At 44.6% G+C, this 27,108-nt stretch overlaps 1 protein-coding gene across 5 annotated transcripts in view; it reads right to left on the bottom strand.

Moving 5' to 3' along the window:
• Positions 1-27,108, bottom strand: part of LOC120957343 (uncharacterized) — a 60,292-nt gene that overhangs the window by 26,650 nt on the left and 6,534 nt on the right. For 4 of the 5 annotated variants that reach the window (XM_040379497.2, XM_040379498.2, XM_040379496.2 and 1 more), the window contains exons 3-5: positions 7,331-9,475; positions 3,047-3,180; positions 2,516-2,663 (exon numbers count right to left, since the gene is read on the bottom strand). In XM_040379497.2, the coding sequence (XP_040235431.2) occupies positions 2,516-2,663; positions 3,047-3,180; positions 7,331-7,733 (685 nt within the window). In that variant the 5' untranslated portion in view covers positions 7,734-9,475. Of the gene's footprint in view, positions 1-2,515; positions 2,664-3,046; positions 3,181-7,330; positions 9,479-27,108 lie in introns of all 5 variants that reach the window. The other variant, XM_040379494.2, reaches the window with a different exon arrangement.

Here is a 27,108-nt window from a genome sequence, read left to right on the forward strand (position 1 = left end):
AGTGTTTACATGATTTCTGCGTCCAACTGTCAAACTCCATACAAAAAAACTGACTAGAATCGTGAAGGGCCCAATTATTCTATCTACCATTTTTGTCAAACGTCTGTCAAAGTATCTTCAAGTTTCATAAGGGCAAAAGACAAAATGTATTTCCGTGTACATTTTATTTCATTTTTTACACTAAACTTAAGCATAATATTGAGCATTTGCATTAATCTGTATCTTATTGAATAGTGTGAAATCAATAAGCTACTCTCTATGTGATGATTTTAGAACGAAAACACTGGCGTTTTATTTGATTGTTCTGTAGGTAAAATATAAAATACACAAAAAGGTACACATATTTAATATATATTGGAATTAAATCTAATTGTCCCTCAATTTTCAATGTTTCTAAGCAAACATGCTCAAGAAAAAAAGGTATTTCAACCTCAAAGGTTCAGAGTGCTACAGGAAATAGATAAACATACAAAGACATACGTCTGCATAATAGGCGAGCGATTTACTGTGACACAAATTAGTCGTTACCGAGTGAAGTAATTGAATTGCCGCAGTAGTCATTAGCCGAGGCAGCATTATCACGTCGCCCCAAATGATCCTGCCCAGAGTGTCACTCGCAAGCATTTGTCGCAGATAAAGAGAAATTGAAGCTTAAGCAATGTTCAATCAATCTTCATGCTCTTAGCGTATCGCGCTTTTCCCACGCGCACTCAAGCACGCCCGAGGACATAGAAATAAGTTTGTATTTATTTCAAGTCCATTACAGCCCGCCATCGTGAAGCTTCTTGCGGCTCGCACGCCATTTCACACCCCGCCTTTTGTTTCCGTCACATAATAGCGTTCGGCGAAAGCGATTAGCTGGACTAAAGGTCCAACAGATGGAAGTCTGGACTGGGGTAAGGGGGTTGCCATGACCACCACCGCCAGGTACGGCTTGCTGTTCCCAGCTGTTCACTCCAACGCAAACTGAGCGGCGTTCGCGCTGAGCGCTATAAATTAAGTTATAATATTTATTTATGTCTATTTATTACCGAAACGTCCAGCAAATGTGATAGTAAGCAGCGTTTCCTTGGCCAATGCGCCGGTGACGATGGGACCCGTGGCACTATCGTCCACGCTGATTTATGGTACCCACTCGGTCCGGTACGTGAGCTACGGTGAGGTTTGTTAGTGCAAGTGGGCCAGTGAGTTTTCGTGATGGAAACGTGCACACACTTCCGAGGGCGAGGAACGTGTCCACGGTCGCTCGGTGTGAAGTGTAAAATTCATGAGCAACTTTATCTATTTATTTATTTTTTCACTCCCCAATCCGACGCCTGTAAGTGGTGAGGAACCGTGTGGACAGTAGCACAGAGCGAATGAAAAGTTTTTGAGATGGGACAAAAAAATATGTTGTGCTAGTGCATGGTACTGGAAGAACTTTTCCCAGCCTAAAACTCGACTCCAGTCTTACAAGGACGACAAAGGGAGGGCGAGTGAACTTTCTCTAATCTGATATTTAAGAGCAGGACAGGACAAAGAGAGGAGGATGAAAAGGGGGGAAAACTATAAGCTACCTAAAGCCAGTTATCATGTTCGGTTTGTGTTTCAGGCAAAGTTTTGCAAAGTCTCGGCTAGACTCGTTGATAGCAAAAAAGTGTATTGTTAGCACCGGAGCACAGATCTCCCCCTCTCTATCTGATTCCGCAGATAATCGCACAATAAGTGGTTGAGCAACTATTGTTTTGAATTTCGGGGAAACCCTAAGCACTTTTATTTGCCCATGTAAGGCATTTGAAATGTAAAATTCGTTGGAAAATATAAGTTAAAATGGAAATGGCGAGCAATTATATTTTACCTCGTGCTAAAATATTAACACACGGTTGCATACCTTTCGGGCGCATTGAAGCAACCGGTGTTGCGTCGTTTTGCCATAAATCAGTCCTTTCCTACGCAACGGACAGGAGGAAAAACATGGCTCTATAAAATTCGCCTGTGTGAAACATAAGCCATTCGCATGCCGCACCACATATGCCAAATGGAAAATGACTGTTTACTGTTTACCGAAACTGTCCGTTCGACCGGTCACTGGTTTGTGTTAGTGAGTTATTTTTGTTTTGTAAAAATCAACCTCCCTCTGACGATCGCAACATTGTAGCCGGAGAGGATCCATCCTCAAAGGAGAACAAATTTTTGAAATAAAAAATGTATGATACATATTTCACTCTACCAAACACTCATGGGCACGGACTGCCCGGTTTGTAACGTTTCCTGCAATTTGTTCACTGTTTGCTACGTGCTTTGCGCGCAGGAGCTTTGCGCTAAATATTTTTCACACACTGTTTGCTGATGCGCAAGCATTCACGGGAGTGCGAGAAAACGATTGTATTCTGAGCTGGTGCCGTAACATGATTCCCCCTTTGTGAGTGGAAGTAAGCAGCAGGAGCAACAGCAGGGAAAGGAATCGGATGGCATTCGAGGAAGGGTTGTTGTTTCTACAACGAACAAAAATCGTATAAATTCGTGCGTTTCTAACCTGCTTCGGTATTCACCTCGTGACCCAGATGGCGTATCGCGTACAGCAGTAGCAAGCCGTACGACAGCTGGAAGCCGGTGGTCAGCACGTGGGCCAGGAATGCGACGCCGCAAACGATCCAGCCCCAGCCACCATCCGGATAGAAGTGCTGCGTCGTCCGACGTCCAGGATTGCATGCATTCAGGCGTTTTCGTTTAGTTTCCCCCGTCGTACAGTCGGAATGCAGCCCACAGTCGATGTTGATTTTCGCAAAACGGATCATGTATCAGGGGAGGGGGCGAAAAACAGGCGTAAGAAGAAAAGAAAACAGATGAAAATGTATAAAAGCACATTCACGAACAATCGCCGGATCGGTTTTGCTGCTTGATACAAGCGTGTCTTTGTTTTATTTTTATTATTACGGTGACACCGGTGACACCGATTGCGCCGACCCGATGGTGCGTTGATTTTTAAAACACGGACGCAAAGTCAAACGGCATGTCAGTTTAATGCCCGTTCGTACCATCCGGTGCCAGGCAGCCCGGTGCTTACCTGTCGAATTGCGGTCGTATCGACGCCGGCCCGGCGCAGCGCAGGAACGTTCCGGTGCAGGGAGTGAAGCTCACGCTCGAGCAGTGCCGGATATGCCGAGTCTTCCTCATCCAGCAGTCGATTGCGATCGTATCCTGGCAGGAAAGCGAAAAAGAGAGAAAGAAATACAAATCAATGCTGTACGGTTTAATCGATATCGATATAAAAAAAGTGGGGAAATACAAACTGAGGGTATCAAATTTCGATCAAAAATTCATTTACCATGTAGAGAGAGAGAGCGAGGTTGTCGTGGCTCGCACCGAAAGATTAAAGCGAATCGCACCGTACGCACTTTTACGGGCGCGTTACGTTGCTTCAGGGAAACACATGCCAACACGTTGTATTTTTTTTTTGCTCTCTCACACTCGTGGTTTTGAGCATTCTTTGAGTGAGTTTTTAATATTCTTTTCACGTCAGTGCGGTGAAATAGGGAAAATGAAAGCATCCATAGCCAACCTCAGGGAATAGGATGAAATTTTCATACAATCCCGTGTCGCGTGCCTTACAGAGGGTTACGTGGCATGGCGAATATAATTTACAGAAAAGGCTTCAAAAAGCATTTCCCCTTTAAAACGGTAAAGGATGCTTTAATGTTGAATTGATGCAGCACAACAAAAAATACCTTCGGTAAGCATGCGGATGGGTCTTATTTGTTATTTGACATTGTCTTTGTTTTTGTTTTCCTGAACAAAATAACATATTTTTCATGTTTGCTTTCTCCCATGCGTACAACACACACCCAACCAGAGCGCAGGGGTGGTTTATGCGGCTGATTAATTGCATCATCACAGCGCAATCAACACGTGCCCGATTGCGGGAAAATTAATCATTCACGTTAGCTGTTTCCGATTAGCGGCCCATTGTGCGGGCAATGCTGGGTGGTTTATTAATCATACCACCATAATCACCAACACCTCTTCCGATGAGTGGATGTGGTATGAATGTGGCCAGAATATAAAAAAAAAACCGGGGCTAGATAACCTTATCAGGAAATAATGTGGTGTGTGGTATTACCAGCATGCGCGAATGATGAAGAAAGCAAGACACAAAAAAACGGCAATAATCACACGTGCTGTGTGTTACATCGTTTTATAATTATTCTCCCATTTGTGTACCATAAATCACAACAAACCATTTGTTTGTTGTTTGTTTTTTTCAGCCACCATTTTTTTAACCTCAAGGGTAAGCAAGGTGAGCTACAAACAGAACATGGAAGCATCCTAGAGGAGTAGAAGCTGGTTTTAATTTTCAGTACCACTCTCATTTACAGCCCTTTGTTGGTCATGGTAGAACAGTGGCTGGCCATATGCATAAGTTATGATGCGAGCAAGGCACTGGCGGTCCAACGTCGGAGATTGGTCATCGGGGTCGAAATGTTGTTGCGGTTGCACCGAACGCACGAAAGCACCTTGGGAAGTTGTAGCATTTTTAAAACCACAATTTACTCCTAAAGCTAGTGGCCGGTACCGGTGTGCCAGTGTGGCTTCCATCCCAAACAAGGAGGAATGAAAGTTAGTGGCCGTAAACTGTAAGTTGAAAAGTCACAAAAATTACACACACACACACACACACACACACACACACATACATACAAATTAATGTTTTTATTTGTTCTCCTGGTGGTAAAAGTTTGCCCTTTCGGAAGCTTAGTTGGTGGCCTCACCTTGGCCGCAATGTGTTGTGTAATCAAACAACAATTTCCAACGAGCTGGCGGTGGTTGGGTTTCACTGTCAAGCAAGCAGAAAATGAGTACTTTTGCGGAGGGAAGTTCTTAATTAGCAGAACTGGACTGGTGATGTGCAACAAACAAAAAAAGGCACAAGAGCCCGATGTAAATTTTTGATGCTTTGTTTTAAACCTTCTTGCAAAATCAGACTTCAAAGGAAGAAACGAGTTTCTAGCTACGTTCATAAATTATTCCCCGTTAGAAATTGCGCTACTGTACTGCTTTGTGCTTTACCGAAAACAAGCTTATTGCGCCACTTTGAAGGGCTTCGATGGTGTGAAAAGAGAGGACAAAAAAACTATTAATTTACACTTCACACAAAGCGCCTAAATCAGTGTGTGCCCGCGGCCCGGCCCCAGGTTCAACTGTAACTGAAGCGCGCTAGAAGTGCACACAAAGACTAATTTATCATTCCGCCAACGTGTTGTGGCAGCTCGCGGGTACAAACCTGCAGTATCGCTTCAATTTGCATGAGAATGCTCGGCGGTTCCCCCCGATTGCTCCAAAGCCCAAACTCTCCCTCGTTTGGTGTGCGCGTATTTTGGAAAGCATTTCACCGCACGTGGCCATACACTCGCACACACCCATACGCTCAGTACACATAATTGAGCGCTTTGTTATGAACTCAAACGTCAACGACTGCCGTCGTCGTCATACCGCATCGCGTGCAACTTTATGGATCGTTGGAATTGAAATTGCTCTGCCAGAAAAGCCGGCTAGGGAGGAATCTCCATATTCCGCGCTGCGGATAGGTAAGCGCTCAATGAAATAGCATCCTAGACTAGAGCCATATACGCACACAGACACACAGAGGCCTCGGTATGAGAACTAGTGTGACATTTGTGCGACGCTTTGTCTTTTTCCGACGGTCCTGGCTGGGCGGAGGAGACAGGACACCTTCAAATGTGGTGTGAAATATGTCCACACATACTATCACACACACTGTCTCACATTCCGACTGTGAGGTGTCTATGATGGGGCATATTTTCGGTGGGTGGTAGCGGTGGTGAACCCAGTAGCCGTGAAATAAACCCATTCCCTTCCCTTAGACCACATAAATTTAATCCAATAGCGCTATATTTACGGCGCCACCGTCACCATTCCGTGGCAGACGAGCAGTGTCGGGGGACGGCAATTTAAAGCTTTCACCTGGAACGCGAGAGATTGTGCGCGAGCTTTTTCCAAATTTACCCTAACGCCAGCGCGCCGCTTTTGTGCAGCATCACCGAAAGTGTCCCCGGGGTTCCTCCCCGGGACGAGGGATATTAATTACCGACGCCGTCATTACCGAACGCGGCTGCACCGTCAGCAAACGGTCAGCACGGGTGCTTAGGAATTCATACTCGGTTTGCGCTGGAATCTGTGGGCTTCATGGCACGTGGTGTTGAGGTTTTTTTTTGCGACACTCAGCCCGATGAGAAATTAGAACATCAACCCTATCATTATCTTCACAATGAATCGGTCTGCACCATCCTCGGTCAGAAAGTGACCAATGCCAACTGGGCGGTGGAGTTGGGAGAATGGATTAAATTCCCGAGCATGACGCGCTGAAGCCGTGCAAGGATTCGTTGGCTCACGATATTATCATTATCTAAGTAGAGCCTCCAGGGAGAGCAGATTCAGTCAAACAATGACAGTATGACGAAGATCTTTTGCTTTAGGATAGTAATACCAGCACCTTCAATTACTTTGAATAGATAATGGGGTCTTTGTTAGCACATAGGCACACACACACAGAGAAAAGCTATTCTTTCAAGCATGTCTTTTGCAACGTTAGTCTCCATTTCCTATCATGTTCTTGAAATATCCTTTATGCGACACAAGATGGTGTGCTGCTATCTATGCAATATGCTATCCTTCTGTGGTTCCGGGACTGGAAAGAAAATATTTCAAATGAAATACATGTTTGACTGCACAATCACCCCAACCGATGCTGTACCGTTTCCATTCAATTGCAAAACCCCCATAGCTGGCAAATTTCCCTCCGAGCTAGCTGTGGAGCTATTTGTACGGCATAATCCCAGAATGGGCCATCGCTACATTCTCCATCGCTTGGTGGTTTTGGTTTTCATTTCAATAACGGGAAGCAAATTAATTATTCATGAGAGACATCAACATCATCCTCGGTGCAAACATCAGGACATCGGTCGGCGTGTTGCGTGCTCGTATTCTTTTCCTATGCTTTCTCCTGATAGCTGTGCGTCCAAGACGAACGTCCAATTTAATTTCATTCCTCGCTTTTAATCATATTACGCAAATAAAAGGACTGCAATGCTGAGTTTAGCGAAGACCGTTCGAGCACGGACAAAAACATTGGCCGGCTTTGGGCGTGTTAACTTGAGCTCCGCTAAGACGCAACCTTGCAGACGGATCTGCAGGGAGCTGCTGTTTGGCAGGCACAATTTATTGAAGTAAAGCTTCAATAGAGCCTCTCAACGCGGCCCGGACATTTCCCGAAACAAGCAACAAGCTGCAAAAACAGCCTCGGAGCGTGTAGTGTAAACAATCAAATACCTACCGGGATACGTTCCGTTGCCCGCACCGGACGCTACCGTTGCCGTAACGCCCGCCGTATGCAGGTGTCCCGAGCTGGCTGCCATGTGGTTCCGCTCGAGCGTTCCTCCCCCGCCACGGTGCGCACGGGGCAGTGTCCCACTGCCGACCGACCCGCTGCCAAGCGTCCCCGTCCCACTGGCCAGATGGGGATGCGATCGGTTTAGCGTCGAGTTGGCGGAAGCCATCGAGAACCGACACCGTTGACATCCGTTCCGAACCGGCGGTGGCAGTGGGGGCGGTGCCGGTGGTGGTGACGCCGATAGGGCCGGCGAGTCGGCGTTCGGATCGTCGTCCAGGTCGTCGTCATCGTGTAGCGGATCGTCCGAGCCGAGCCGTGGCTTACCGTCACCGACGAGCCCGAGCATTGCTTCATCCACCTGCGACTCGGCGTGCTGCTGGGAGGGTCGTGTCGCTGTCGCGGAACTGTTGCCGGCCGTCTGCTGGTTGGTCGGTTGGGTCGGAGGCGACGGTATCTGCACACCGACGGCAACGGTGGACGGTGTGCGGGAGACGTGTGGCAGATGATGGTTGGATGTGTTGCTACGGCAACGGGGCAGTGAGGAGTAGCCGAACGGGTACGGTGGCGGAACGGGCGCGGTGCTGCCGGTGGTCGCAAACGAAACGCTCGGTGCGTTGCGGATCGAGGACCGGCGCCGGTTGAGCGTGGAGGGTGCGGAGGAGTGCAGTGTCTGCGAGGTGGAGTAGAAGTAGCCGAGCGCACTCGACGACAGACAGGTGCAGGTGAGGTTGATGTTGTTGTTGCAGTAGTAGCAATCGTTCTTCTTCGCCGACTGAAACGAACTGGTGGTGTTGGTGTTGTTGGTGGGCAGCTTCGGTAGGGACTGTTGTGTGTAGGTGTGGTGTTGTGGTTTTTGCTGCTGCTGATGCTGCTGTCGGTAGCTGTAGTGTCATGGAAGTGTCATCGATTGCTGGGGAAACGGGGCAATGCCGGAGCTTGGTCGGCTGGCGAACGGATGGGACGTGGAGGACAGCGATGACTGCTGGGTTAGGTTCGGGTAGCTGCGGTACAGACACTGTGTTCCACTCAAATTAGCCAGTGGTGCCGTCGGTGCCGTCGGATAGTTCGGATACATCTTCACACCCCGCCTGCTGGATAGATTAACGGACAGGTTCGGTGCACTACGGGCGTGAATTCGGATGAACCAGTGGTCTTCTGCCAGGTGATGTAGTTGGCCCGACCTACTACAGTATGTGACTACACTCAACAGTTGCGTCCGGCGTTTAGACGCGTTTGACAGCTGTATCTCAGAAACACACGATCAGGGCTCAGAAGAACTTTGGAGTAGTACGGGTACGGTAAGTGCACAGCTGCTCTATCACAGACTCAGGCGTCCCACAGACTGCAGACAGCTCGCTGTTGTTGTTGTTGTTGATGAAGATGATGCCCGCGGTGATACCCTTCGTCAACTCCATGATCCGCTCGAAATTGCTCGCGCGACTAGTACATTGGCCCGCATGCGGTCAGTCGTCACTGGTGTCCTTCCCTGCACTGACGGGAGATGGCGCCGGATAACTCAGGACCTTCAGTCGTTACGACATCCGCCGATGGGTACCATTTGTTGATTCGCGCACCCTAATGCAATGCTGCCAAACGATCTTCCCATTTGCATAATGGTGCGTAGTGCTCGCCTGCAGCAAGTTCAATCTAGCAGGGGGTCGGGAAATTCAATCAGTAAGCTGGCGGAGTTATGAGCCGTCTCCTCGTAAGCGTGTTTCGACTGGTCGTGTGTCAATTCTGACGTGGGATGTGGCGCGTGTCTTGTGGTTCTTGTGTTTTATTTTTATTTTTATGTCGCGCTACTGGTACCGAGCTACTTCAGTCTTCAGGCACACAAAAATATACACACTCGCAGCGAAAGGAGTATCTTACATCTCAGTCTGGTCGTAAAGTCCATCCGTTTTAACGGGGTCTCCTCTTTTGTGGAGTCACTTTCTCTCCTTCGGTGGAAGGAAGTATGATGATGTATGACGTGCAGTGTGTAATATTTTGGCACTAAAATTCTATCACAACTTTAGAATCGCTGCATCGCGTTGCACGTCCTTCGGTGTTCGGAGCGCGAGACGCCTCAGCCAAAAGCGAGATGATCTGCTGCAACAAGAAGTAATGGAAAGGAAAAAAGAAACAAGAAGAAAGAAAAACACTTATAAGTGACTGTCGTTTTGTGCAGCTGAGAAGAAAAAAGGTGAATTTTAGATTGTGGAATTGGTCGGTTTGGACCGGCTTGGCGCACACACACACATACATGGGCAGGGCCGGCAAAAAAAAGAAGCAATCTAGTAATTTATGGCAGAATAAATTTTGCTTAATGCGACAGCGACAACGGGAGAACATGGGATTTTGATAATTTAATACACACATCCAGTCGGAACAGGGCAAGCTGGGAAGTCACACTGAAGTCAGCAAAACAATACGCCGAAGCTGGGACGGTAGAAAAGAGACAAAATAAAAGTCACAAGCTGCCGCCCGCGGGGGGTCAGTCAGGCATTCGCACATCCTGGGGTAGACGCGGTGCGACGATGGGTTACGAAATTCGCAAACCATTGCAACACACCCCACGCCATTTGGTTTGAGTTTCGGGGTCGGGGCCTCTCCCGAACACGCCCGTTAACTTTTATGCTTTGCGCGATGAATATGTCTTTATCAGTTTGTTGCACTAATTTAATGGTGACTTACGATAGGCGCTGCATTTATCATATCGCGGTCGCGGTCGTCGCAAACGAAGGAAACAAGCAATTACGCTCACACTCGATGCGCACGATCGTCCCCTCGGCTCGGCGGGGTAATAATCATTAAGAACATAACTTTCCGATGCCTGTCGCGCTCCCTTTTTCTTGTAAGCGCAGTGCTTGTGGCACCCTCCTCTTTGTCTCTTAACACCCCATTCGCCTCGTGAGTGTTTGTTTCGGATGGGATTTCTTCTACAACGACATCGTTTTTTTTTTTTTAATTTAAGCTCACCAATAGCCTCCTGGGCTGAAACGGCTTTTGTTGTTTTTAATGGGCTCAGCTCAATTTGTAATTTATTTGTACGTGTGCAATATGCTGTCACTTATGTGGTGCCACGTCCGCGAGTGTGTCTGGTGTATCTGGGCACTTGTTTCGACACGATCGCGCACTGTCTCTCGCCCATTGAGCATTAATGAGCCGATAAAGATGTCCGCTTAATGCTCGTTCGTTCGATGTGGGTCTGTGCAGTACGACGATTTGCGTCGGTCGATCGCTTGTTCAAGGTGATAAAGTTTTACCAACACCACAGCGTCCTATCTCCACTGCCCGTTGACCAGCAGTAGAGTGGACACTATGGGAACTGGGACTTTCGTGTCGATAAAATCTTTAACACTCCACTCGGTTCCAACAGGAACAAAAGTTTGGTGTAAAGTTAATCCAACCATGGACGGTTGTGTAGTTCCCTGGCTTGTAATACTACCCCAGGGTATATAGTGTTCGGGCTTTGGTTTCTCGAACGGTGCACTCTCGGCGCACATTACAGCTAAATTGTGTATGAAATTTTGGCTACAAAAACCCATTGCCGAAGCCAAACCAGCCAAATGTAACTGTCACAAGCATGGGCTGCATTTGAAGCGGCAAGAAGTTTTCCCCTCTCCTACAGCACAAAAGTAAGAGACTGCTGTGGAGAGTTTCGAAGGAGGAAAGTTTCAGTTTCTTGGCTATTATTAGCATCATTATCTTTCCAGTACGGCTAGCAAATGTGGCTGCTGCTGCTGTTGTGGAAGTACAACCGCCAGCACCGGATTGGGTCCGTCTTATCTGACCGTTGTCTTAATGTGTGTCACTCCATTAGGCGGCAGTTATTAAGCACCCGTACGCTGAGGATCCCTGAGCCAGCAAAATTTCGATTAAAGTTTGCTGTTTTTTTGTGTCGAGGAACTTTTTGGTAAAAATGGTATACATTTGCAGGGTACAGGGTGGGTGCAAATTGAATTCTGATATTAAATTTACACCCACAGTTGTGTTAGTTTTGAAAGCATTTTACCCTCCCAAGCAGGAATGTTTTGCTTGGAAGAATATAATCAGGTCACAGACAGAGAATGGTTAAAACATACAGAGCCAGACACAACCAGCCTCCAACCAACCAAGCAGCAGGAGTTTCGTTGTCGAATAGTAATAATAATAAAAATAATAATAATGTTAAAAAATCCCGAGCCCAGATCACCTCTGGGCTTCTGGGAATGCGCCCTTTCGTCTATGCTGTGTCTGCCTCCAAAGAGTAGACCCACCCTCTCGGTGGCGTGCTGGTGGTAAGTTTATTAATTTTCTAATTACATTTTTTAGCCCATGGCCATCATCTCCTACGCGACTCGGTTCCTCGCTATCATCGTTGAGCCCTTTTTGCCTAAGGTTTGAAGTTGCCAGCCAGGCGTGGGCTTTCAATAGCGAGTGTTGGGTGAGCTCTTAAAGCTGACCGGGGCGGAAACAATAGGCGCGAGAATCATGTTTACCCGTTAAGCGCACAAGGTGTGCCCCAAGCTGTATCGGGTTCCCTATTGAGCTTTCGCAACCGGCATCAGCCAATCATCGAAAATATCACCCTTGCTTATAATAGACAAAAAGGGGTAGTTGAGCCTCCTCCTTCTGGTCCTGAGACACGCCACACGGAAAACGACGGTCTCGTGGTAGAAATTTAATACGCCTTTAATGGTCCAATTATCTTTATGATTTATCGGTGCGATGTGTTTCCGCCGTAATTATGTTTAGGATGTGTGTGTGTGTCTTTGTGCATGTTTGTGTGGGAAGCGAAACAAAAGCCGCATGACAAGAGTGTGCGGTACTTGCGCAGGAAAGGATGTTTGAATAATCGTCATTGTCACGCGGCACGGTACCGAGGCGGTAGGGGTTTTCCATGTACCATGGCGGTAATGGTGGGTGGTTAAGGATCGTTGTAGCGAAACATTGTTACCACCAACTGAGGGGGAAATCTCAAGAGAAAGCAGCGCGAATAGCACACAATTTCCAGTTTTCCTTTCCCGCTCATTGCAACCTTCCTCGCGGCAGTGTCTTTTTGTGCACAGTCAAGCCATACCATCGCGTACTAACGAGCTGCGCTAAAAAGAGTTACGCGTTGCTGTACGCCTGTGGTGCAGCTATTTTTTGTTTGGTTGTGTAGTTTGCTTCAAGACTACATAGCAGTATGCAACGGTGACACGATCCTTGGGAAGCGAAGAAGCAAAAAAACCCTGGAAACTTTCGCAAGGAACGCTTCGACTAATTTTGTAACCAACTGTCACGGCTTCCTAGAGGGCTACTGTATGCTGTTTAGTAATTTTGTTTCCTCCTTTTCACACCGGCTTGTTACTAGCTATTTTTTCTTTCTTTACTTGCATCCTCATCTCTTCCACCGTCAGTTTAAAACATAGTTAAGTGTGGAGCTGTTGAAATTTTTGCATTATGTCGCTCACCGCTGCGAGTAGGGCAAGCAGGACCAGTAATTCAGCCGTTAATGCATGTAGAAGTTTTAGTTCGCTCTTTTTCTGTCTGTCTACTGTCAACCAGTTTCAGGATCGGTAGTGTAAATTTATTCTTGAATGTGGCCGTTTTAAAAAATGTAGTAGACATAAGCTGACGTTGAGTGTGCGGATTACAAACAGCGATTGCAAGGAAAAGGATTAATTAAGTTCCGTAGAAGTAGGCCACAGTGTTGACAGACACAGTGAAGGAACGGTGATAAATGGTTGATTAATGTAATGAGCTTATTATGTTTGAATGATACAAATACTTCAAAAGGAGTGAAATTCATCCATTTTAAGGAAAAATTAAACAATTAACTTGGTGTCTTCAAGTGCCGTTTCTTGATTTTCCAGAAGAAAGTAATAAGAAATTACAGTTTTTCGTACCTAGTTGTGTACTACCATTTAACCGTTTCCATCACTTATTACCATGGGGTAGTCCGCAGTTATCGATGTGTCAGTCAACGGAGGTCTCATTTTTATATTATTTCCCATCAACAACCATGTCCAATTTATCTGTGAACCCACCAAGTTAACCATACTTTATTTTTCAGTTTCATCAAACTTATAATTTGCGTCTTCAAAAAAGATGTCATAATAAGGAATAAATAATTTGTAACAACTAATAACTTGAAAGTTCCAACTGAAGAAGTGTTGTTATATGAGATATTACTGAACAGAGACCAGATACGTTGATTTTCATTTTGAAATAATTGAAGTGTTGAAAAGTGTTAAAGGAATACTCCTATTGGCAACTCTTTGTGTCAGATATGTGATATTTACCAGCAACTTTTTGGGGTTTGCTTCATCTTATCATACAGGTATTACTTTCGATCTCAATTTTTCGTTCAAATGTATCTACAACATATCTAGTTTACCCAAGGAAAATATACTTATATTCCAACATTTTCAAGATATAATCAGAATAAAAGAAGTCTTCTTTTGGTAAATATCATTTAATATACTTTTTCAATCATTTTCCGCACTGGATCTAAAACTTTCCCTTCCCAAATTGTAATCAATTTGTTCGAGATAGAGTGTTAAAAGCATCTCCTACAAGATACAACATCCGATGCACGGAAAACTATCTTTCCTCCGACAACATCATCCCTAAGCTCAGGTGTTATTTAACATGCAAAGCTGCTGTCTTAAATATCCGTTCGTACAAGGGAATCACTTGTGTCAAGCGAACGCTGCAACCATTGCGCGAAAAAGGATTTCATCACCGAGCAAGAAGTTCGTTGTTTCCAACTACCACTAGCACACCTCACCCAAATTAAGCTCACGAACCAGGCATCTCAACAGCATCGCATGGTTCATGCGAAACAAAAAAATAAGGTGAAATAAATTAAGATAGTTCAAGCACCGAGCTTTACGTTTCACTTCAATTCATCTACCACTTACCGTGCCGTCTCGCACACTTTCCACCTCAATTTGTTTGCGGCTGCCTACAGTACCGTGTACGAATCGCGTCCTCGCGTCGTCTAGGGTCGTTCAGTAGGATTCCCAGCGTCGAGAGCTTAATTGAATAGTCTTATATCGTTCCACACATCGCACACCGCGCCGTGGTAAGGTGCTAGTTGTACGCGAGCAGGTGAAACGAAATCACTTTACACACGCCGTCAGGGCTGGCTCAGTTGGTAAGAATAGCACTAGAAGGCACAAGAGGGCACGGCTTAATTCTTTAGCGTGGCACGTCCCCCAGGTGGAAGAATGTCTCCGGGTTTGATTTATTAATGACATAACTTTCTGCGGTATTGAGCCTCCGCTTCCAGCCGCTCCGGTGCGCAGCACGAATGTGTGCTCCTGCTGTTTTCTTCTATCGAGTGTGAGATTGCTCTTAAGAAGGTCGGGAAAAGGAAAAAAAACATTCCCAGCGCAATAATGAAAGCATTATGGTGGTTCCCGTAGCAAATCACTTTTTTGGAACGACGTGGCAGACTTTTCTCTCATGAACGGTGCGTTTTTTTGTCCTTTCTTTGTTATAATCTTTCCCCCCCCCGCAGCGTAAGCTCACTCCGTGTAATGGGAAAATGCAATTCCTGAAGGGAAAATATGAAAAATCATTTCATGATTCGCAGAGTGCAGCGACACAGACACATTTTCGCTGAGCTTGGCAGAAAATGATCCGTACGGTTGGGGGTCGTAAAAAGGGCACTTTCGGGGGTTTGCTTGCGCGGCCAGATTAGTGATGCCATCCGGAGCAACAGGAGAGCCTTTCCTCCACCCTTTTGGGCTGCTTCTAAATGCTCTTGAGAGAGCAATGGCAGCATGTCGTAAAAGCTGCCAACACACGACACATTCGACAGTTCTCATGTATTATAATTTTTCACCACATTAAATCACAGTTGTCGTCGTATAATCCTACGACAGCAAACCCCGTCTAACGATGCCCGAACATGAGGCAGCCGCGGGGGAAAAATGACAAAAGCGTCTGCCGTCTCACTGGGTGGGCATCTTTCACCCAGTGCCTTTGTGGTGTGGCGTGTGGTGTAACCGTTTTGTTTTCTTTCCGTCCTGCCACAGAAGAAGGAAGGTCAACATTGCCATGAGCAGAGCCCGCTCAGCCCGTTGACACAATGCCTGCTTTCACATTAAGTCAGTGCCGTGAAAGGGAAAACGCGACCGAAAACGCTCACCATAATTTCGCAACTAAAGAGGCTGGGAAGAGGGTCATAAAAATGATTCACCCTTCCGAGAATCAGCACTCGGGAGCTCGCTAGCTCCTGCAGAAACTCCTCCACAAAATGTGTGCACTTACGGGGGTATAAAAATGCAAAAATTCAAAGGATGGCTGAGCACGACTCATATCATACGCTTCCTGCAGAGCGTGCGGAATCGATGTGGGAGGTTAATGGTGGCCACGAACGGTTTTCTGTTTCGCTTCGCAAGGATTCATGTGAAATTATCCCGCAGATTGGGTTGGATTGGGTATGAGTTAAATAAAAAAAGGGAAACGCAGCATAATGTCTTTTGTTTCGCGTAGCAGGGCATCCGCATGGAGAAGGGTTTCGGTTCTGCATTTGATTAGATTTATTTATCATATCCTATGAATTGTTAAAGAGTTACACGATTGAAAAAACAGGACCTTTTCATCATTCAACGATTTGTAAGGCTTTATCATTTTTGTTTATAGCGGTGTTGTTATAGAGCAGTACAGTTTTACTTCTAAGCTGACTAATCCAATCAACACGCCGTAAAACTTTTCCCCGTAAGTCAATTTTCACCATATTGATATCATTCTTTACGCTAATTTGATGCGATAATTACTTGCGTCAAGGGATAGGACAAAGTTTTCACTGCCACCTATCTATAGAAGGATGAAAAATGACTCACACTCTGTCCCGATGACAGCCAACTCAACGCAGCCATTTAGTTCTTTGGAGTTTCTATCCTACCAAAACGGCCATCTTCAGCTTTTATAGTTTGTCAACTAGTTTCTCAAAAACTAATTACCACTAATCGGTTCTTGCGCATATCGTTCTCCCATCAGGCCTGGGCCGGAGATAATCGCTAACCCGATGCGACCGAAGGACAAACGATGGATCTGACCGGTCTGATGGCTCGCTCGGCAAAATTATAATCTTTATCGGAATCGATTGCGCTTCCGGGCCGACCCAGAGCGGGTCGGAAATGGGAGCTAAAGTTTAATTACAGTTTTATAAACGATCAATTACAGTTTTGTATCGGTGATTGAATAGTTTGTAATTAGTTTTGGAGGAAACGGGACACGAAGCTTTGCGGGGACAGTGCATCCAGAGCAAAAGATAGCGAGGATTACTGGGATAATCTATACAAAGTTAGCAAAACGTGACGGAAATTGGATTACTATACTGATTGTTTGTTGGTTTTATTTGTATATCTTCGAATTTAATTAGTGCTTGGAATGGATTTACTAATAGAAATAAATTGTACCTTCTGCAAGTGTCATAATATCGTAAATTGTAGCCCTTTTGCATTAGATTAACAAAGTTCAACGGTCATTTTGAATAACATTCTTACAATATCCTTTTTTTAAATGTAAATAACTCCCCTTTGAATTAAATTAAATTTGAATTACTCTCAATCTGGTTCTCTCAAATTACAAAACTGAATACTTCTCAGGAACTTCCTGCAGGCTGGCTAGTGGAAAGGAGTGTGCACACACAACAAGTGCGCCCAAAACATTCTATCCCGCCCCAAACAGGAACCTAACCCGGTATGAAACGGGCCACTCATCTTGACATTAATTTGCGGGCTTCCGCTTTGCTATCTTAATCTCAATCTTTGGCGAAAACTTTTTCATGTACCATTAAAACTTTAACAACTTCACTTCCCCTCGGCTGAGTCCATTCGATCCTCCTTAAAGCTAGCTGGTTTGCGGTTTCCTGCGAAAGCTGAACTCTGCTGTCGACATTGTTGTTTTTGTTCATTTTTTTTCTGGGTTGTTTTTTGTTTGCGTACTACATTTTTCCGATTATGAAAAGGAAACCCCCAAAAGCGACCCTCGCCTTAAAGCGAACTCTCATCACGCCCTCAGCCCAACCGTGGGTAAATTGAATTTTTCGCACTAATCTCCATTCTTATTACTTCCGGGACTGATGCGCCAAAATCGACACTTTTGAGGCTTACGTAAAGCGCCGTCGCCGGTACTCAACCAAAATGAGGTCGACGGTACAAGAAAGAAGTTGTTACAACGACGATACCAACTTGAGCTTCAGCCGCATCAAACTGCTCCGGCAGCGCGGAACTGCTGCGAACCGCGACACGAGCATCTGCTTTCATGCAATGTGGAAACTTTGGCATGAATGTTTCAAACATTTATTCAATCACCTTCACTACCTCGGACCTGCCCCGGCAATGGCGAGGTTTATGAATGGTTTGAATGAAAAGCAAAAAAAAAAAACCAATCCGGTCTCAATTTGTGGCGCGAACCGGAAACAGGAAAAAACTTTCCGCAAAGTAAGGAGTGTACAAGTGTTGCTGACCAAGCGTCAAGAGCGAACGCGTTCTGTAATAATAAAAGGTAGCCGTGGTTTCGCTTGGAAAAGGAAAGCTCAAGAGAAAATGCAACAAATTATTAACAATTGCTTCAACATTTCATATTCTCTTCTTCTCCTGGTGTTAAAACTTTTTTGTCGAGAATAAAAATTTCATTTTAATACGAATTATTAAAAAAAAGTTTTGCATCAAGGACGATGACTGATACTTTGTCGATGTTATACAACATCCCATAAATAACCACATGTTCGCTTACTGATTGTATCTTCTCTTTTCTGGCCAAACTTCCCCATCTCCATAAATGGACTGACCAAAGCAATAAAGTGTGAATAAAATTCGCCTCGATAAAACCAAAACTCCGACCACCTACTGGCAATCAGGCAAACCATGAGGGCAATTCTGTTGGGCAGTTTTAATTAGTTCATGAGGTTTTGTTTTCATATCCTGCTGTGGGCCGTGGGCAGAAGTTTACGAAAAAAAAAAACAATATTTGCGCTAATGAAGTTATTACTGATCGGAGGCTTCCGCGTACGGCCGCGTTTACTGCCCGACCACTGGTCACGAAGCTTAACAATAAAAACCTTAACGAAGATAAAAGAAAAGCCGCATCGGAGCTTAATGAGACGTTACGAGGATTGAGCTCCAGGATTGGGGGGACGGGAACTGTGGCACAGGCAAATGTGCGGGAAAAACAAATAAATATTGGTATTCGTGATCGGATTTTGGATTCCAATCATCCGGACGACCGATAAGATTCGTTGATCTTGATGCCGATGTTATGTGGGTGGGTATTGAAGCACACGTGCACGTGGTCAGGGTATTGAAATAGGTATTGGCCGTCCGGCAACGGTCGAAAAGATTGGGCAGCAGGCGGAGATAAGGCATGGGGCTGAAGGTTAAATGCGATTAACGCTGTGATGGATGTAATTGATTTCGTTGGATTGAGCGCATGGAATGGTGGATGCTTTGGTGAATTTTAATTATTTACTTGACCATCGGAAAGCGACCTTTCGATGGAAGGGATTGGTAAAACATATTTTCCTTAAATTTATGAAATTCATGTAAAATTTTTCTAATAAAATGAACATATTCATTCATAAAATTATATGGCAATAATTTATGTATTATTTATTTTTAAGTTGTACACTTTAAGTTTACCCTACGTTGCAATCAAGTGCTACCAATAAGATAATAAGATTGCCCAATCTGCGTACGATATTTTTGTGACATTTTGATAGCCCTGAAGCCTTTTATTTCACTTTATTGCATGTCTGATTGTATCGCCCGCTTTTGGCAACGACTAAAGCGAACCATCCCCGCCCCAGGTGTGCAATTAATCGCACAATTTATCACCGACTCAATCAGCCCTCGTACTAAGGATCATTAAAGCATCGCGCACCAAAGGGGATGCGGAGAAAATGCATGCGTTGCCCAAAAGCACATATATGATCCATTTTAATTCGCTCAAGTGGCGTCGATTGATGATATACTGCCCGCCGAAATGAAGTGACCTCGCCAAATTAAGCACCTACCCTTCTATACCACTCCCATTTGGCTTAATGGCTCTTCTTTCGGCCATGGTACCAAGAGAGAAAAGCGCATAAAAAAGCGAACAATGTATGTTTCGGAACGGTCACAAGATAAGTGAGTAGAGAAGAAGAGAACTTTAACCACCGCCAGCCTGCACATTAACCAAACCAGGAGGTGTAACTTGTTAATTTGTGAAAAGGTTCTTAAACTGGACCATGCCATTTCGTACGCAGGCTGCATGCAGGCGCAATACGTCCGGCAACATGGTCGTAAAAACCGAGCACGGGCAACACTTAACAAGCGTTTAATGAAACCTATTCCGTGTAATTTCATTAAAAGCTGGCTTCCCGTGCGGGTGTCATTTCGGGCCAAACTGCCAATCGAACGGCACACGAGTCGGGCTAGCGGATTCGAACAAACCATTTGCATTCGAAGCAATGTACCAGTAGGACGATGATTTGCACTTGAGTTGTTTTTTTTGCATTCTCCTGAAGCTGGTTGGGAATGCATTGAATGAAATTGGTATTGCTTTATCAGCGGGAAAAATTGCTCCGCAAAAAAGGAATGCTGCTGTAGTGCTGATGTTCGTACTCTTAGTAATGTCTTGTCGGACACACAGTTGAAAGAGTTATGGTACAATTGGCTAACTCGATAGCAAATAAATTATAAAAAAAACTCTCAATAATATTCCATAAAATCGTATTATTATTCCATTGTGTGTTAAACACAACTAGATTGCTATTTTATTTACTCTCAATAAATAACTTCTTCCTTTTTGTAAAGAAGGGAAACACAATACAGCAGCGATGCTTTTGAATTATAGAACGACAAACGAATAGCATCGGTAAACAGAAATGCAGCACAAAGGAAAGGAAGCACTGCGAAAGCACAAGACCCACCGTGGAATGCAACGATTGCGAGAGATCCGGGCACAATGCACAGGTGAAAATTGTTAGCCGGAAATATCTTTCACTGCGTTTCGCAAATCGTACCCCAGGTGAGAAAGCAGCAAACCGAGTGAATGTCACCAAGATCGTGTGCAAAAAGTGCTGGCTGCAGTTGCAGTTAGCTGGCAGGAAGGCATGCCTTCACTTCCCGGGAGGATGTGTGAACGAGCATGCACGGGGGTTTATCGTTATTGCGCTTTTCCGCGATGCTGACGCCAGTGAATGCACGAACCGAACCGGAGGCGAGGTTGCACTTTGTTCCATGGTTGCACTCGTGTTTGGTGAAGAGAAAGAGAGAGAGAGAGAGAGAGAGAAGGAGAAAGCAAGAAGGACGGAAGTGTCTCGAGATTTTTAGAATGTCAATCATGCTAACGGGCTGAACATATTTTCTTCCGATTAAAATATATTTGTGACAGGAATGAAATTCATAACAAGGTGCTCATTCGCTTCTAAAGCATCCCTGTTAGAAGCTCTGCTTGTCCGGTTCTTGTCCTGTATTAAATACTGCTTCAATATTCTACACCTACTCTCTACCAGTAAAAGATAAATGGCAACCCATTCACATGCTATTCAACTTAATCGAAGCAGCAATTATGTCAGTCAGCACGGACTGGCACTCAGGGATCGTGCAGCACCGAAAGCAGAGCAGCACAACCTGATTTCACTTTTTATGATGCCACTTATCGAGAGAATGGACCGAACGGAACAAAAAGCTCTGTTCCAACAGGTCTACCCTGCAGTGTGCTGATGAAATCCTAGCCACCTAGGTTTACTCTGCTGGTGCTTCGGATGCAGGGGATTAAGCACCCGCACATAGGGAAACGAAAAAGGAAGAAAACAGCAGCCAAAGCTAAAACACTCACACTCATACACCCCTACCAGTCTAAATACAATCGTAAAAAAACGGAAATTACACGCTTCAACAACTATTGAGGAAATTATCCGTTTAATGATCCATTTCAAACTGCAATGCTGGCAGCCGCACGGTTCAACGCTTCGTCTAGGTTTTATCCATCCAGCGGCAACCTAGCCCGCTTTATCGATCTGATAACAGCTCTATGCTGTTCTGTAGGGGATGGAGGAGGTACACATCGAAAGGATTTACGGTTGAAGATAACATTGTTTCATTCGATGTGGAGCATGTCGATTACCTTGGATTGCTTCACAAGGAGCGTATAAAAAACGGACATAATCAATATGTTTTCTTCGGTGCGAGCGCGCCTCATGCGAGAAGGTGATGTTTTTGCAGTGTAGTGTTTCCGGCGCTGGGGTGTTTAAAGGAGTGTTCTTAGTCTCGTAAAAAACGACACATATTAAACACATCTTCAAGTGTACTAAAATGTGTACTGGTTGAATTAACATGGTCTTAAAAACGAATACCATGGTTCTATTGTATCTAGTGGTTTGTTTTTATTATGCTCAAAATAGCTCTTAGACGGCATTATCTTGGAAAAATTAAACACACAAAAGCCCTTTTTATCAAAATTTAAGTAAAAGTCCTTTACTCTGAGCCTTACATCCTAACTCCTTTATTAATCTTCCTCTTCAGAAGTCCTATTTTTATCCTCTCTCTCCGAACGGGTTTTTATTCGTTTCAAAGCTTCAAGCGGAAGCTGTTTTTTCGGGTCGGTTTAATTTTAGTTTTTTCTCTTCTTTTCATTCTCGTTCTCTGGTTATAAAGCTGCTAATGAACATGAATGATAATCATATAATAAAATACATGATAACTGTGAAGTCAATTTAACAGCATAATTTAAAACTAGGCTTTTAAATTAGTATTAAATTTACTTCAGAACGATTTCCCACTCACCTAGGTCTAAGATCTTAGTAATCTGCTGATGCCACTAGCCATACCATCACCATATTGCTCAAACGTGCAGTGTTGTAATGTTTCTAGTTGCAAATTTCATCACTGTTAAAACAACCAGCAGCCTACAGCTACCATTCAAGAGGCAAACAAGCACCGTGATGAAGCTTACCGAGACTTTTTATTTCCACCCCCAAAGCCCAAATTGTAGCGCCTACGCGCAAAAGCGGTTCATCTTTCGCGCGTACATCCTTGCGCCGTGCCAGCTTTCTAATGGAGCGTGCTCGATGACGCGGAACGTGTCCTACCATACTGATGCATTATAGACGCACAAAAAAGCTACCCACTCACGAGCACGAAAAAAAGAGCAACCCTTGCGAGTGTGAGAAGCTTTACTGCGTTACAAACGCAACATGCTGCTACACATCCGTCAGTGGCGGGAAGTGCTAGATCTATTGCTCACCGTTATCCACGGCCTGATACGGTGGTACGCTCAATCGTGGAACGCCGTTGCCCTTTTTGTTAGCCTCCATTCAGGCGCATCGAAAGGGTTAAACATAAAAAGGGATGGTTCACGGCCACACACAAACGTATGGGAATAACTGGCAAAAAACCCCAGCGCAACCGTTACATAAAATCAACCAGGAAGTTGTCGTCCCTCTTCACTGTCGGAGCTTTGCTGCTGTTCATAGTTCACACACAGACACACACTCACACGTATGTACGAGATTCGATTGAGCTTTGAACTTCAATCCCATTGGGTGATGGGCAGAATATGGTGGCAGCAAAAGGGCAAACAATCCTGTGATGGGTATCGGGCCTACTGCGGTCGTCCTGTGGGCATCGCGTTCGGTGTTGCGGCTCCTCTGGTCGTTTGCATACGAACTGGGCGGCTTTCATCCTGCCCGGTGGGGGTTCTTGCAGCCGGAGTGAAAACAATATTTTTCAATTTCCATTCGAGTTCCGGATGGGCGTCCAGAATACACCTGTGGACCTTTTTTTTTAATTCTCTTATGTTACCCGAATTCAGAGTTACAATTGCAAGATGTACAGACAAAAGGGATAAGCAGCAAATGAAGAGGAGGCAAGCTATCAATGTTATTTCCACCGTTTTTTGTAATAATAATTTTTCGATTAACTGTGCTTTAACGTCATATGTTTCATTCGATGCAGTACACTTTAATTATATTGATTTTTCCCATACAACATGAGCGCCCATCATTGTCATCGGTGACTCAGCGCTGAAACTCATCTTCATAAAATCACTGTCGGAACTTTGTCATATAGTAGCTACCACCACCATCTACTCTAATTACAAAAGCCTTCTATGTGTCTCTTCCTCGTCGAAAGGCACATCGCAGTACCGATAAGTTACTCGTTGAACGTTAGTCATAATTAAATTTGAGTTAGTCCTTTCTATGAACCCACGGCTCATCACTGCTGGTGGAAATTAATTTCCCCTCTCGCCGTGTTTGCGCAAAATTTACGCAAACACTGTGTCAAATTAAGCTTCCTGCCCGAATGTGCTGCACTGCGGATGTTCTCCAGCATGTGGTTAAGTAACTCAAACATTTCACTGGAAGTATTAAGATATTTTGCCATCAGGAAGAAGAAACATGTAACACATGGAATTGACTACTGTAAAAGTTGCATTCTTGTACATTTGTTGGTCAGAACCTTAGCAAAAATTGTTCAAATTTTCTGAATTATTTTGTTTGCCAATCAACGATATCTTCTCAGTTTCTCTCTTTGGAGAGTAATTCTTTCTCTGCATCACTGGGATTCTTTCTTCGCATCTCTGGGATAATGTCCCATCTACAGTATCAAAATAAATAATATTATTTATCCATCCTACCAGCTTGACCACCGAAAGCCAGTCTCGCAGCGGCATTAAAGCTTGAGTGGAGTATTTTTATTGAACACAGGATCGCTGAACTTGAGCTACATTTAACGATATGGAACAATAAAACAACCAGTTTATGTGGTTCGATCGCTCGAAATGAAATGTGTTCCCGTGCTATGGCCCAACAGTACGCGGTGAACATTTCGGCATCCCGAAAGCAGGCACAGATATATTCGGTGGTAAATATCATTCGACCGTTCCGTTCTGTAAATGCCCAACATTATTATAAAGTTTGTTGACGTTGCCACTCGCCCATTTGCAAGCCCGTTCGCTCGGGGCCGCTCCACTCTCCACGGAAACAAGTTAAACTTTATATTGTGAAGCGATGGGCAATCAAAATTTCGGCGAATGAAAACCATCATCATCATCGTCCTCGTCATCTGAAGAGGGGCGAATGGTTCGAAATTCCCGCACAGCTGAACAAGCGAGACGAGATAAGGGGGAGCAATTGGGTTGGATGGTGGAAGCGACTGTTTTTAAACAACTGAACACTCATATAGGGCTTATGAGCTTGGATTTATAATGAAAAGCAATCTACCGTTTTGCGTCTTTTCTAAATTGCTTCTTAACAAGCGGACGGTTGTGCCACTCGAAGCAACAGCAAAAAAAAAGCGCAACTGAGAGATCAAAAAACGGTACAATCCACCACCGAATCCTGACCCCCCGACACGCTGATGGGTAAGTGACGAGATTTGAGTTCGGTTTTGGGACGGGTATTCGGTTTACAGCTCCAGCAATCCAGACAAACCGGGCCGGCCAACCAGTTACCAAGGTGCAATAATAAACACGCGCGTTTGAACGGCGGGGATAAATCCGATGCCTCCGATGGTTCGTTTCAGAAGCTCATAAAAATATGTGCCCGCATATAAAAACCGTCTTCCCGCGGATGGACCGAAAAATTTAATGAAAAACCTTTTAAACCACGCCGTGCACGATTGAGTCCGCGCCCTGGTAAACACGTTTCCAATATAAATTTTATTGCTCGGCTCGGGCTGCTGGAGCCTCGATACGATCTGTTGTAGCCATAATGACTGACTTATCGTATTCTGTGGACAACCTGGCAGCTTGAGGTTTAAGTTTGTGTGTGCTTCCGGAAGACAGCTAAAAAAACTTTTTCACAAGCGTTGGCGTATTTGTTGCGATTGAAATCCTTTCCCAATTCGATTTTTTTTGGTCACCTGTTCTGCTCTGCGCCATGCTGCATTGCAGGTGAGTCTTGCTTTATTTTATTACCTTCCTCGTCCGTCCCAGCCAATAGCGGTGAATCTTGATCAAATTATTTGGCAAGCGGCGAAATTGGTTTGCTTGCCATGATGCACCCATGATGCAGCTGGCGAATAACCCGTTCGTGATCCGTTGTTTGAAATCACTCTCGATCACGGAATACAACGGCCTACTCTTGGGTATGCCAACGCAGCGATGCACCTTTCGCCTTTAACCTTACACCTTGGGGTGGCGCGTCGGGACGTTGGGGAGGTTGCATTTAACGGTTTATTAAATTTGCGCGACACCCTTACGGTTATCGTCGTGATCGGTCATCGATCGGTGTTTGGCACGATCGAGCAACGCCTCCTGTGCGCGCTTATGGCAATCGAGTGGGATGCGAACGTAGAATTATGAGTTTTTGTGTGTGTTTGTGTCTGTGTAATATGAAGGCTCACACTGCTTCCTCGTCGTCTGCATCATCATCATCATCATCATCATCATCATCACCATTATTGTCATGATCATAAGCATAAGCGGCACATCGTAAACTGCATATTTGGACGTGCCCTAAGGGGCGGTTTGAATTGTTTCTGTACACCGGTGGGAACGATATGCATAACAGCGGAATGGCATTCGAGAAAACGTTCAGCATTGAATGTTTTGAGTGTGTATTCTTGAGTATATTTTATGCATATTAATTGATAGAATTACATCTTTAGATTGATTTCGATTTTAATAAATATTAACTTGAGAACAGAAAGTAAATTTTAAAAGTTTCATTTATTATTGACCATATGCTCGGCTGAAAGTTTTGAGTTGTTAAAGGTTCCTGCAAAATGCAAATGCATCAAGTTTAACAAGACAATAATTTTACGTTGGTCAAATTGCTCCATTAAAACTCTGCCATTAAAAAATGGATCGGAAGGACTAAATTTGATATTCAAATTGGCGGATATAATGATAATATTTTACCATTTATATTAAAAAGGTCTCGTTGAAAACGTTAATCCACTGTAAACATTTGGTCAATCCTCTCCTCCAACAGCTCCAACAACCATTGCCAAGCAAGCAGTCAATAAAACAAACTTCTCACCAAGTATTCCCTCAAACTCATCGGACACCATGCACACCTTCCAAAACTCGATTCGTTTGATGCTGGAACGGGTTCGCAAAAGTTGAGCTTGACAAACTTTCCCTACCCAGACAAGTGGTGCGGTGATAACCGTTTGGTAAACATTTTGGACACTTTCCACAAAAACATTCCATCCAACCCCTGGCTGCCGTAGTACATGCTAAGGCATGGAATGGTTTGGTGCATAAAATCACGCCCTCAGTGCCCTAATTGCAAGGCACGGGACTCGAAGGGACACATTCCGTGCGAGTAGAACGAGCAGCAGTTTGGGGAATTGTAATGAACCGGTGGCGTTTGAACTCGGCGTGGAAAGAGAAGGAGAACACAGCCCGAAAAAAGGATCAAGGACTACGTTAAAGTAAAAGCATCGGTCCCAGGGCGCTGCAGAGCGTAGAGACACTAGTGCACAACAATTAAACGCACACACGAAAGCATTTTAAAGTGTAAAGTTGAACCTTTGGTGCTAATAAAAGCTGTCACTTGCAAAACCAAAACGTTGCATATTTTTTGTGTGTAAAGTGTTCGCTCTTGGAAGGAAAATGCTGCAGTGAGATCGATTTTTTATGCTTACAAAAGTTTAAAATCATTTAGTTTTTGTTTGTAAACAACAAGAAGCTTTTGAGCATGTGAGTTTGCCCACACACAAATTTATTATTAATTACAGCTGCCAAAAGTTTTTCAATTTCCCGTCCTGATTCTAATCGAGCCTTTTGATGGAAAAGCAAACCATTGTGTTCCAGTTTTTTTT

Source organism: Anopheles coluzzii, chromosome 3, assembly GCF_943734685.1.
Source record: "Anopheles coluzzii chromosome 3, AcolN3, whole genome shotgun sequence".
Lineage (NCBI taxonomy): Eukaryota > Metazoa > Arthropoda > Insecta > Diptera > Culicidae > Anopheles > Anopheles coluzzii.